Raw genomic sequence first — 12,013 nt, forward strand, 5'->3', positions numbered from 1 at the left:
AATCACCGGGTAAACAGGACCTAGGCGTTTTCGGGGGGCCCTGTGCCCACCTTCCAGAAGGGCTTCTTGCTGACCTTTGGCCAGCAGCCTCTGGGGCTGGCATCTTCAGAGACAGATGCTGGCGAAACGTCAGGAAGAGACTCTTCTGGAAGGTGGCCACAGAGCCCCCAGAAACCCCCCCAGAAACCTAGGATGCAGGCCAGGAAAGCCTCCGACTCCAGTGTTTAGAAGGTAAATGAAACCGTTTAATTGCGATGCCAGGGAGGAAGGGCAGAAGAAGAGACTGTGCGTTGCCTAAGGATGCCCCACAAAGCAGGTGGGTCTCCCAATAGGATTCGCGTGGGGCTCCTTGAAAGTCTTTCCATGGAGTCTGTCCCCAAAAGAGCCCCTCTTCTCCCAGGCGCTGGGCCTGTCACCACCGCTGCTGCCTGGTCTGGAGGGCCACCAGCTCTTGGAGGATGGCACTGAAGGTGGGACGGCTCCGTGGCTCGTATTCCCAGCAGCGCAGCATGAGCTGGTAGACCTCCTGCGGACACTGGTCTGGCGCGCTCAGCCGGAGCCCTTTGGGCCAAAGGAGAAGAGACAGACAGTGGTCAGCCAAAGAATCGAGGGGCAAGAGGGTGCCTCCGGCCTAAATCCAGGGAGAGGAGGTGTGCTTGGCTGCCTGGCACATTTCTAGACAGCGGGTCCTCAGATAAGAGCACATGTCAGAGACAAATCTTAGCACAGGGAGGGAATTGGGCAGCCTCTCCCAGATGTTCTTGGACTCCAACTGTGGGAGCCAAAGGCTGAGGGCACCGCCGCCACCAGGAAAGGCCTCCCTCCAGGCTGCTCTGGAGCCCTCCTCATGCCACCTGGAAGAGCCTCCAGAGAGCATGAATGGCCTGGTCCAGGGGCCAAAGGGCCATTGCCTTTGTCTGGCCTCCTGAGGCAGTGGTCCAACTGCCCTTGCCTCCAGGCGCCTCCTTCTCTGGGGCGATGGAGGGTCTCTGTCAGGGGCCAGAGTTACCAAGGGCCAGGGCACCCCAGCCTCCCTTCAAAGTGCCTTGGATCCCATTTGGGAGATAGAAATGTACTAAATAAATCAATATCTTACATTGGAAGCCACGTTGGCTCCCATGGAGAGAGAAGGCAGAGTATGGATTAATGAAATGAAGAAACAAGCGGGATTTGTCTCATGGGAGCCAGGGGCGGAGAAGGGGCCCTTCCTCCCCCGGAGACCCCTCTGGCCCTCCCACAGGGGCTCACCTCTCTCCACAGCCTCACGGGTTTGTTGGTTGCTCATGTTGGGGTACGGCGTGGCCCCAAGACTGAAGGCTTCCCAGAGCAGGATCCCAAAGCTCCAGACGTCACTTTGGGAGGAGTACCGTCCTGAGGGGGAAAAGAGGGCCGTGAGCGACCCAGGCCCACCCCCAGCTCATGCCCCAAGGAGCCCAAGGCTGTATGGAGGGATGGGGGCCTCTCTGACTGCCATGGCCTCCTGAACCTCCCAACCTCCTGAACCTCCCAATGCCCTTGGACTTCAGCTCCCATCAGTCCTCTAGCCACTGTAGCTGAGGCTGAAAAGGCGTCCTGGGAGATGCAGTCCAACAACATCCAGAAGGCCACATGGGTCCGTTCCCAGCCAAGAGCCACACCCAGAGCCATTGGTACCATAAGTGAGTGCCTCTGGAGCTGTCCACTTCACGGGGATCTGCTTCATGCCGCCGGTGGAGGCATACACGCCATCTTCCTGCTCCCGCGACATCCCAAAGTCACTGATCTTCAGCATGTACTTCTCTGTCACCAGGCAGTTCCGGGCTGCCAGGTCGCTGAGGGCAGGAGACCAAGAAGACCCACAACTGGTGAACACCTGGCACTGAAACCCCCTCCACAAGCTCTCCTTTCTTCACATGACATGGTTGCCATGGGCCAACTGTTGCTGAGGGTTTGCCCCCAGCTGGCCAGAGGCAAAGAAAACTGGGTGCCCAGATGGGTGGGTGGCTGTTGGTGCTGCCTTTTCTCCATGGGACAAGCATGGCCAAAGTAGCCAGCTGGCAAGAGAGCCCCCCTGATGGTGAGAGGTCCCAGTAGGTGACCCAAGGAAGGTTGCCTGGGCACTCACCGGTGGATGCAGCGCTTCCCTGCCAGGTACTCCATCCCTGCAGCTGCGTCCTCCATCATCCTCAGCAGGCCCTGGGAAGTGAGGTGAGCCCCCTCGTTCCGCAGAAGGCTCAAGAAGTCCCCCCCTGTGGATGCAAGGGAGGCGGGAGAGAGGTCTGGAGCCCAGTCTGGGAAGGGTGCCTGAAAGTGGTGGCATCACCCTTGGGGGCACCAGGAGCCAGGGAAGGCCCTAGCAAGCAACCAAGGCAGCATGCACGAAATCCCAAATGCATAGAGTGTTGGGATATAGCAACTTCGCATGCTGAGACCTACTAGAAAAGCATGTCTATGGTATTTGATTGCTTACTAACAACCCCTCCTCATTTCCTGTTTACCCATGAGCACCTAACCTTTTGTTCCCAAGAAGGAGAAGAGGATGAGTCGCCATTACCACTTAACTAACTAATCTGCTTGCCTGTGTCCGGAGCTGATGAAAGGATGCTGAGGCAGCATCCTTCCTGAGATGCATGCAAACTACCTTTCTACCTCCTTTTTTTCTTGCAACACAATTTTGTAAGTAAGTAAACTTATTTCTTTTCTCACTTTTAACCAAGTGACTGTGTTTTTATTGGGGACATGTGGCTGGGAGAGGAGTGGAGCTAGTCAGTTTTCCTGCTTGCCTTATATTCCGCTGTGTGAACTCTGCTAGTAAGATTAAACAATCTTGCTTACTTTCCTGAGTTTCTAACGATCATCAAGAAAGAAGTACATTTCCCAGCATAGAGCAGCAATACCTTTATCGTACCAACCAGAAGGCGCAAGATCCATCACACTTGCTTTTGCAGGAGCCCACTGCCTTCTTCATCAGGCAAAGAGGGCACATGGAGGGGAAGAGGTTTGAAAGGGGATGAGATGAAGGCTGTGCCTTCTGGAGCACCCCAGAGGGTAGTTTGGGTCTTGTTTGGTGTTCACCATGGCCATCCCGGCACTTCCTAACAGCCTTCCAGTGTTTGTGGGGGGTGAGTAAAGGAGGAACTCTGTGCTGGCCTCTTGCCAGAGCAAAAGTGAGGACAAGACAGATAGCAAGGCAACATGAGATGCAATATTGTGAAAACATAACGGACATCCTGTCTGATCAAAAGCAATGTCAGCCCTGGTTAAAATGTGGATGGAAGACCTCCAAAGCACACTAGGCTCTGTAGGCGCTATTTCAGAGGAAGGAACTGGCAAAACCACCTCTGAGGATTCCTGGCCTAAGAAAAACCTGTGAAATCCATGGAGTCACCTCCAGTCAACAGGTGACTTGAAGGAACACACACAACTGTTAAGGGCCAAACCTTGTCGCTTCTCTCCAGAACAAGGACCACTCCTGGCCCCCAGTTGCCCACCTGCAACTTCCCACTAGCAAGCCATGCGCCTCCTGTTCTCAGCAGAAGGGGGTCGGGGGGGCTTGGCTCACCCTGAACGAGCTCCATGACGATGTAAATGGGGTGCTTCTGGGTGCAGATGCCAATCAAGCGGACAATGTTCGGGTGGCTGTACTGCTTGAGGATCCTGCAAAGGGAGGAAGAGCGGGCGCTGGAGGAGGGCAGCTGGTGCAAAAGAGGCCAGGGACTGACCCAGGGAAGTGGTGGTGGTGAGGGGGAAGCCTCTGTGTCTGCATAGCAATGGGAGAGCTGTTTTTGGGGTCTCCAAAGAGCTGTCCTTTTGGGGCTGGGAATCCATAGGAAAGGATGAGGCGTGTGCCAGCTGACTCCCATTCCCTGTGGCACTCTGGTGCCTCAGCTGCTCCTGGAGGTTACTGAGGCCTGTCTTTCAAATGGGAGTGAGACCACTTGCCCCCCCTCCGCCAACTGTGCCACCTTAGCTAGTGGTGGGGTGTCTCCTTGCCCACCTGGCCTCCTGCAGGAACTTGGCTTTGAGCTCCAGAGGGAGAGTTTCGCGGCAGGATTTCACGGCCACTGGGGTGTTGTCGTAACGTAAGCGGCCACTGAACACCTCTCCAAAGTTGCCCTGGAGAAGGAAGAAGATAGCCAAGGGCACTGCCTGCTCTCCACCTCCCCATCCCCCAGAAGAAGGGTGACCACAAACAGGGCCTACCCCATCACTTCCTGAGAGCAACTGGACAGCTGCCACTTTGCCGCACACCTGGAGGCATCTGGGAACCTCCAGGAAAAGAGTGGCACAGAGGGTGGCTAGCCAAGGGACATGCCACTTGCCTAGGATAGGGCTCTCAGAAGGAGACAGAGGGCATCTGCCCCCTCTTTGGGATGGTAGCTGTGGAGCGCCAGCCTTCCTTCTACCAGCAGACAGAATCTGACACCTGCCCTGCCTGTCCTACTTGGACTGCCCCCTTTTACCAGCTGGACCACCTTGGGTGAGGCCTGCACAGCACAGCTGCACCACACATGGGCCGTGTCACACCTCCAGTGTGGGTCCCCTAGAAGCACTGACCCACCAGGACAAGCCCTTCCTGGCATCCTCACCAGGAGTCACTCACCTGCCCTATGCGCTCTCCAAGCAGCACATCCTCATGATCCAGCACCCATTTGTCCTGGAGGGAGAGTGGCCAGTCAATCAGTCGGTCAGTCAGTGTGTCTTGGGTCAGGACACCAGGCCATCTGACCCTCCCTCTAGCAGCCCAGAACCAGGAAGCAAGGTAGGATTGGGCCCAGAGCGGTACCTTAACAACGGGCGTGCCCAGGACGATGCCACTCTTCTTGGTGATGGGCTGCTTGGTCTTCAGGAAGTGGTCAATCAGCAGAGGGATGCTGGGGAAAGCGTTCCCTTCCAGGCGGTACATGTTCTGCAGTGGGGATCCCGCCAGAGGCGTCAAGAGGTGGGCGCTGCAAACAAACCTTTTGCTTCCCTTCCAAATGCCTAAATCCAGACCAGCGCTCGCAGAACTTGCAGTGCTCACAATGGCTGTGAGACACTGGGACTTGTAGTCCAAGAAAGGGAGTTTCACAAATGCTGACAGCCCCACTTGAGGGCCACTGACGGGAAGCCACAGGGGCAGTTTCAGGGACCTCAGGGAAAGGAGGGCATGGCAGGAGGCCTGGTGGCCACCTCCATGCCAAGCAGGCTGGAGAGATGCAGCAGTTGAGGGGCTGCTTGAGGGGTCCTCAGCTTCTCCCCCCACCCTCTCGCCCCCTGGCTTTTGCTGCCCCCTCAGGAGTGGTCACTCACATCAGCTGCCTGGAGGATGAAGTGCTTGGGCTGCCCGTCCCAAAGCACGGAGAGGACAAACTCCTGCTTGCCTTGGCTCTCTCGCACCAAGAAGTCCCCACTGGCCCTCAGGAGGTTCTGGACCTCTGCCCGGGGGATGGCACCATGGTACCAGGCTTGCTGGCTCAGGGGCTTCTGCGCCTCAGGCAGGATGGGCAAGGGAGGTGGCAGCTGAGAAGAGAGAAAGGGCCCTTCAGGCTACCAACCCAGCTGGCAAGCCCCACTCACCCCATGGCCATTGGGGGCCTGTCAGGAAGGGGGAAGACGCCTCTCAGCACCCCCTGCTCCTTCCAGTTGCTCCTCCAGCATGTACTGGGAGGAAGAGAAATGCAGGGGGGAGTTTACTGGGCATTGCCTGATCAAATGGGGATGAAGGTGGGGGAGTTCACATACCAAGAGCCGTGGGCGGAAGATACCCGCAAAGTGGTGCTTCAGGACCTCCAAGGCCGGCAACCGCCCCCCCTCACGTCCGGCCTCCTGACAGAGATGGAAGGGGCCGAATGAAAGAGAGCAGCAGCCACAGCAGCCCCCAGACATCTGGGGGGGGGGGGGGACACAGGGAGCTATAGGCCTGAGGGTTTGGACCCAATGCACTTCCCCAAGCTCCCTCCTCCATAGGAAGCCAGCCCTTGGGAGACCACCTAGACCCATATTGCACCACAGTTTCTTTCTGGCAGGCTGCTCTTCACCTGGAAACCTCTGGCATGACCAGGGGCATCAATAGTAGGGTGTGGGGGTGAACCCACCGGGTGACACCCTCAAAGGGGGCATTCATATGATGCTGGACAAGTGAGAAATAGTGTCACCTCCCTTTCTCACTTGCTTAGCAGCCACAGGAGACCCTGAACAGGCTGTTTCCTCTGCCCTCTGCCCAGCCCCTTGGTCCGTGCCCTCCATGCCCCTCGCCCACCCACCTCTGGAGGAGAGGAAGGGGGTTGGCTTTCATCTTGTAGGGCCGGAGCAGGCGGGGGGTCTCTCTCTCCCAGTGCATCCAGCTTCTGCCTCAGTAAGTCCCTCTGGGCCTGCAGCCTGGCTTGGGTGCCCTGCGCCAGCTGGTGGAGGTGCTGGGCTTCGTGGAGGGCCTGGCGCCTGTCCAGCAGGAGGAACCTGTGGGGAGACAGTGGAGCAGCCATGCCATGCAGAGGAGGCCCCAGGGTGGCAAGGTGCCCTGCCAGGCCACAGCCATCTCCAAAGGCTCCCCAGCCTACAGCTCCCTAGAAGCTCCATGGCTGCTTTTTTGGAGGATTCTGGGCAATTCAGAAAAAGAGTAACTTCCCCAAGATCATCCCATCCTGGGTAATTGAGATGATGCAGCTGCTGAATGCGGACAGACAATCGGATTAGCAACGTAGCACAAAGGATTGCTTAAGAAAGGCTACGCCAGGAGTGCAAGAGTCTCAAAGCGCCTTCTGCTCTGGTGGCCTGCAGCCTCTTTGGATTGCCCCCCGCACAATTCAGCCATGGGGGAGGGACTCCCTTTTGTATGAAGGGGACCTCTTTTATGCAACCCACTTGCTGTGGAGGAGTTTGGAGAGGAGGAAAGGCAAACGGTCAGCTCCCCACACTCCAGGGTCCTCCTCACCTCTCACTTTTGGGAAGGGAAGCCACCCCACCCCACAGTTGATGCATTCACATCCCTCTCTCCCAGCCTCAGCCCACAGCCTCACCGCTCCTCCTGGCTTCCCGATGCCTCTTCACTCTGAATTTCAGCCCTCAGGGCCTGGGCACGCTGGTGGTGGGCACGGGCGCACTCTGTGGCACTAGCCAGCTCTTCTTCCAGGGAAGTCAGGCTGCCAGATAGAGACGGAAAGCGAGCCAGTGAGAGCCAGACCTTCTCACAGACGCAGATGGGCCGGGAAGAGTTAAACCAGGGGCCATGCTCAACATGATTGTTGAAAAGGCGCTCCTTCAAGGAACTAAGATACGAGTATCATAGCATGTGATTTTCATAACCTCCACATTTTGCATTTAGCATGTTCAGTCAATTTTGTGATTGGTCATTGAAAGGCAAACTTGGGCTTAATTTGAAGTTGATTGCTGGGGAAATCCTCTTGTGGAAAGGGAAGCATGTTTACTCACAGGGCATCTACACTCCCCTTAGGATGTAGCTTGATCCAGTGGGATCCCTGAAAGTTGCAAATGGCCTCCACATCTCAGCTCTACCCTTCTGTTGCCTAGGCTTCCAGCAACACAGACCCCAAGGGAGAAGACACCGTGGCCCCATGGCAGGTGGGCTGAGTCAGCCCCACTTCCACCTCTTCTCCTCCACCCAAAGCCCTTGATGGATTCTGTAGGTTTGGGAATATGGATCATCCCTGGTGGACTCCCCCTGACAATCTCTTCATCCGGAAGGATCTTAGCATAGGCAGTGTGCTTCTCCACTCGGCACAGCACTGATGGCAGAAGCAAACCTGGCTCCCTTGAGGTGGGATGAGGTGAGCCCCCCATACGGCCCCTTCCCCTGCCCCCATCTCCCCACCTGTGCTGCATGCTCTCCAGGGTCAGTTCGTTCAGCTGCAACTCCCCAGCTCCCAGGCCTTCCGCCTCAGTCTCCTCCAGCAGACTCTCATCAAAGCTCACCATAACCGGGAATTCGCTCCCACACCTGAAGAGAGCAAGAAGGGCCTAGAGCTCCATGGAGAAAAGGGGCTGCCGAGTGGGGTGCAGGTTACAGTTGGCCTCCCTAATGCCCTTCCAGACCCCAGGGAGAGACAGCAAAGGGGAAAAGGCCAGCCAGGGGAGTACCTGCAAGGTGGGAGGAATCCTTGGTATTCAATGGCCGGCTGGATGCGGTCGATGGCCCGGCCCATGGCTTGGTGCACAGTCACCATCTCCTCTTGCACCAGGCTGGTGATGCTGGCATACTCCTGCAAGGTCACCTTTCTGTTGGGAGAGAAAAGGAAGGTTGAGGGGGCTCCATCTGTGCTCCCAGGGGAGGCAGGCACCCCCGGCTCCAGCTGCTCCTTACGTGAGGTGGGCCATCTCCTGGTGCAGGGCATGCAAGGACTGGAGCATTTCTGGCAGGGTCTGCTGGTAGTAGGTGAAATGCTGCACCTCTGCCGCCTTCAGGGCCAGAACGTACTGGTTGTGGAGGGAGTAGAGCTTCCACAGGCTCCGGACATACCTGTCTTTGGCCTTCTCACGGTCCTTCTCTGATGGGAAAGCAACACAAGCCAAGGACGAGGGTAGGGAAAACCACATCGCTTGCAATCCTTTTGGGCAAACGGATGCTGCAGCACAGCACTGTGCAGCATCTCAGGTTGCCTGAGGCAGCAGAAGTCCCGGAGTGGCCCTTTTTTGGCCACGGGGGCTATGAGGGCTCTTTCCCTACAGGACGAATGGGAGTAAAGATGGCCCAGTGCAGCTAAGTGGGAAGTGAGTCTCAGGTGAGCAAGAAAACAAAATCCTAAAGTTCCATTTCAACATGAAGGGCAATGAGCAAGAAAGGTTACTCTACAGTGCGCTGCAATTAAAGCCGCTCAATTTAAAAAGACATCATCCCAGGTTGAGGCTGTTGGGGAAAAGGCAAACTGCATTGCTGGGGTCACCGAGAAAGGATTCAGGGCTGCCAGCCAGCACTGTATGCAGTCTTAATGCAGGGCTGAAGTGCAATTGCGTCTGGAGTACTCACCCTCACCACTCCTCAAAGGGGCCATTGTGGAGCAGGAGGAGTTGCGTTTATTTAGAAAGTGCTGCAAGGAGCAAACAAAATGATCCAAACACAACCTCATCCAAAAGACAGACCCACCTTTGCTGGCCTCCTGGTATTTGCGCCTGGCCTGGACGCTCTCCCGCACCTGGGTGCGATATTGGGCCCTCAGGCGCTCGGGCTCCTGCTGAGTGGCCTAGGAAGAAAAGAGCAGCCCTTTTGAAGTATGGCATGCCAGCATTGGGAGACTGACCAGCCTGGGCCACTGGCACAAGGGTTAGGGTTAGGTAAGGACAAGGCACCTCATTGGAGCCAGGCCCCAGAGGGGCAGGAGTGGCCTCCCCACCCTCTCCCATCCTGCCCCATTTCTCTGCCCGCAGCCTTCTCAGCCCCAAATGTGGCAGACTGTGGATCCCAAAATCCCTAGTCACTAGCAATGAGGCCCCAAACACCTGGAGGACCAAAGACAGAGCTACAGAGCTGGGGAGACCCTGCCCTGCCATAAGAGCAGGAGCAGGGAGACCAAGGGCTGTACCCGGGTGAAATCCTGGCTCATTTGCTGCCACTGTTCGCTGTAGGTTCGGCGCAGCTGTTGCTTGTTCTGGATGAGGAGGCTCAGTCTGTGGAGGGGCCCAGCGAGCACAGCCTCCGCGTGGCGCTGCAGGGTTTGGCTCAGGGCCTCCGTCAGAGTCACCAGCGACCACCAACACTGCAAGGAGAAAGTGGAGGGTGGGGGAGAGAATAGGTCTGGAGAGAAAGCAGGGGGCAAGGCACTGACTGGCAGCAGCCTCTAGGGATTGGTGCAATGGGCAGCCACAGGGGTAAGAGGGATGGAGGACAAATCCTATGAAGAGAAGCTGAAGGAGATGGGCATGTTCAGTCTGGTGAAGAGAAGGCTGAGGGGTGACACAGATGCAATCTTTAAGTATCTCAAGGGCTGTCCCAGAATAGAAGGGACATGTTTGTTCTCTACCAGGTCTAATAATCTGAGATTACAGGAGAGCAGATTTCAACTGAACATTAGAAGCAGTGGGGCCAACTGCCTAAAGTGGTGGTGGAATCTCCTCCAAACATCTTCAGAAAGACTGCTTCTGGAGATGCTCCAGTATTGGAGATTCTGCATTGAGGAGGAGGTTGGACTCCATGAACCACAAGGCTCCTTCCAGCTCTAGGATGCCATGAGTCTGTAACAGGCAACATCAGCAGGCATTGTCAAGTAAACAGTTAACAAACAACACTAGCTGAAACTTCCTCTTCTACACAACCACTGAAAATAGAGGATCCCTCTCCAGTTTTAACTCTTGTTGTGGGGTGTCTGTTTTTGAAGGAACCCCTGGCTCTCAGAAGTACTTTCCCAGGGAAAGTGGACCGGGGGGAACTGGGGGCAGCAGCTTACTGGGAGAGCGGAGACCAGCAGCAGGCAACTCTATGCCAGAGGAAAGACGTGAAGTGCAGGCCCAGGCTGAGATCCTGAAAGAGGCTAGGCTGCCTCCTTACTAGGGCTTCCAAGTGGACCCACCGGCACCTACCTGGCCGACCTGGCTGCTACCCAGCATCCCACCGCTCTCCTGCTTCCCAGCCAGGCTGTGCATCTGGTGGAGAAGAGCTGCATACTCCCGGTCACTCTTGGCCCGCTGTCCCATCCACTTGCGCAGCCCCTCCAGGAGACGTAGCTCAGCTTCTTGCAGCTGCAGGAGGGCTGCGTGACCCTCAGGGCAGCCCAGCTGCAGCCCAAAGCCCATGGCAGCAAAGGCTCCCACCACAGAAGAGCGTGATCCCTTCCCTAAGGGGAGTCAAGGAAAGTGGGCTCAGGGCAATGCCAGCCCACCCACCCTGGGCAGACCCTTTTCCCAGCAGGCCCAGGCAGGGAGAAGAGGCTGCCTTTCCAGACCCCACCTCACTCTGGCCACTCCTAGGCCCTCTCCTGCTTTAGACACCACCATCTCTTGCGCTTCTTCCTCACTTCCCCCTCTGTGTTTCACAGTCTCCAGCGGCTGCAACAGCTGCTGCCCCTGCAAGGCTGAAGCAGTTCCCTAACGCTTCAGCCAGGAATCAGCCCCCCAACCTAAGAAGTGGGCTCAAGCATGAGATGGCGCGTTTTGGGGGTCATCAAGGGCCTCAGCAGTTGGGTGGTCTGCTCACTGCTTCTGTGCCCACTGCTGCTCCCGCCAGATCTACCTGGCAGAAAAGGTGTGCAACAAAGAGTGGCCTCAGCACCCATCTTGCTCTGGGCATAGCGGCACGTAGCCAGATTCCCTCTCACTGCCCTAGAAAGAGGGATCCCAGACCTGGCTGGCTGTGGGGCCACCTTCTTCCCTCCCCACAGGCTTCCTGCTGAGAGGCTTCGTTCAGCACGCTGGGTGGTGGGCTCCACCTGCTCACCCCAGAGACAGACGGACACTCCTTCTCCTGTCCCCTGCTACCTCCTTGCATAGGCCAACCTTGCTGCCCGCTTTCTGGGTGCTTCCTGAGGCTGTGTTGGTTGTCTCTGTGTGGCCTGAGTTCTAAAGAGGAACAGGAAACCCTCCCGCATTGCAAGATTCCCCTTCCTGCACTTGGTGTTGCTGCTACTCCTGAAAGTTGCAGGGAGAGGCAGGGAGGATGCCCAGGAGGAGAAAAGGCCTCTTCAAGAGCAGAAGCGCCTGAAGCCTCTGCACCCACACTAACCTCCAGGTTGGCTTCTGGGAGACCAAGGCCCACCACAGCATACCCTCAATGGTCCCTGTCTGGATGGTTTGGGGCAGGAGACCTGAAAGACTGCTGCTGCCACTTCCTCTGGCATGAACCTGTGTTCATGCCAGAGGAAATGGCAGCCCCACCGTCTGACAATGCACCCCTCCATAGGGGCCCGGTGCCAGGGAAGCAGCAGCTGTGCCCATTACGGGATTCTCCTTGCCCCTGCCAAGAGTAGAGACTGTCACTTCCTTTATTTAGATTTACATGGGCTGTTAAAACCAAAAGGTGTTGCAGAAGTAACATATGAAGTTGCCTTTCCATCACAATTCTCCAGTGACCAATCTAGTGGCTACTGGTCAGGCCAAAGAAAGAGGGCAA

At 56.7% G+C, this 12,013-nt stretch overlaps 1 protein-coding gene across 1 annotated transcript; it reads right to left on the bottom strand.

The window, feature by feature from the left end:
- Window positions 1-125: 125 nt before the first annotated feature.
- LOC149307545 (tyrosine-protein kinase Fes/Fps-like) lies at window positions 126-10,727 on the bottom strand. The gene is made up of 18 exons (XM_089539432.1): window positions 10,489-10,727; window positions 9,495-9,668; window positions 9,059-9,155; window positions 8,279-8,462; window positions 8,056-8,193; window positions 7,790-7,915; window positions 6,978-7,100; window positions 6,225-6,417; window positions 5,704-5,787; window positions 5,272-5,481; window positions 4,766-4,888; window positions 4,583-4,636; window positions 3,977-4,095; window positions 3,542-3,636; window positions 2,105-2,228; window positions 1,654-1,811; window positions 1,249-1,371; window positions 126-561 (listed from the first exon to the last, which is right to left on the bottom strand). The coding sequence occupies exons 1-18, from the start codon at window positions 10,699-10,701 to the stop codon at window positions 413-415; spliced, it is 2,487 nt and encodes an 828-aa protein (XP_089395558.1). The 5' UTR covers window positions 10,702-10,727; the 3' UTR covers window positions 126-412.
- Between the last annotated feature and the right edge of the window lie 1,286 nt (window positions 10,728-12,013).

This window comes from Sceloporus occidentalis, unplaced genomic scaffold, assembly GCF_023333645.1.
Source record: "Sceloporus occidentalis isolate IW3139 unplaced genomic scaffold, rSceOcc1.0.p SCAF_9, whole genome shotgun sequence".
NCBI classification, from domain to species: domain Eukaryota; kingdom Metazoa; phylum Chordata; class Lepidosauria; order Squamata; family Phrynosomatidae; genus Sceloporus; species Sceloporus occidentalis.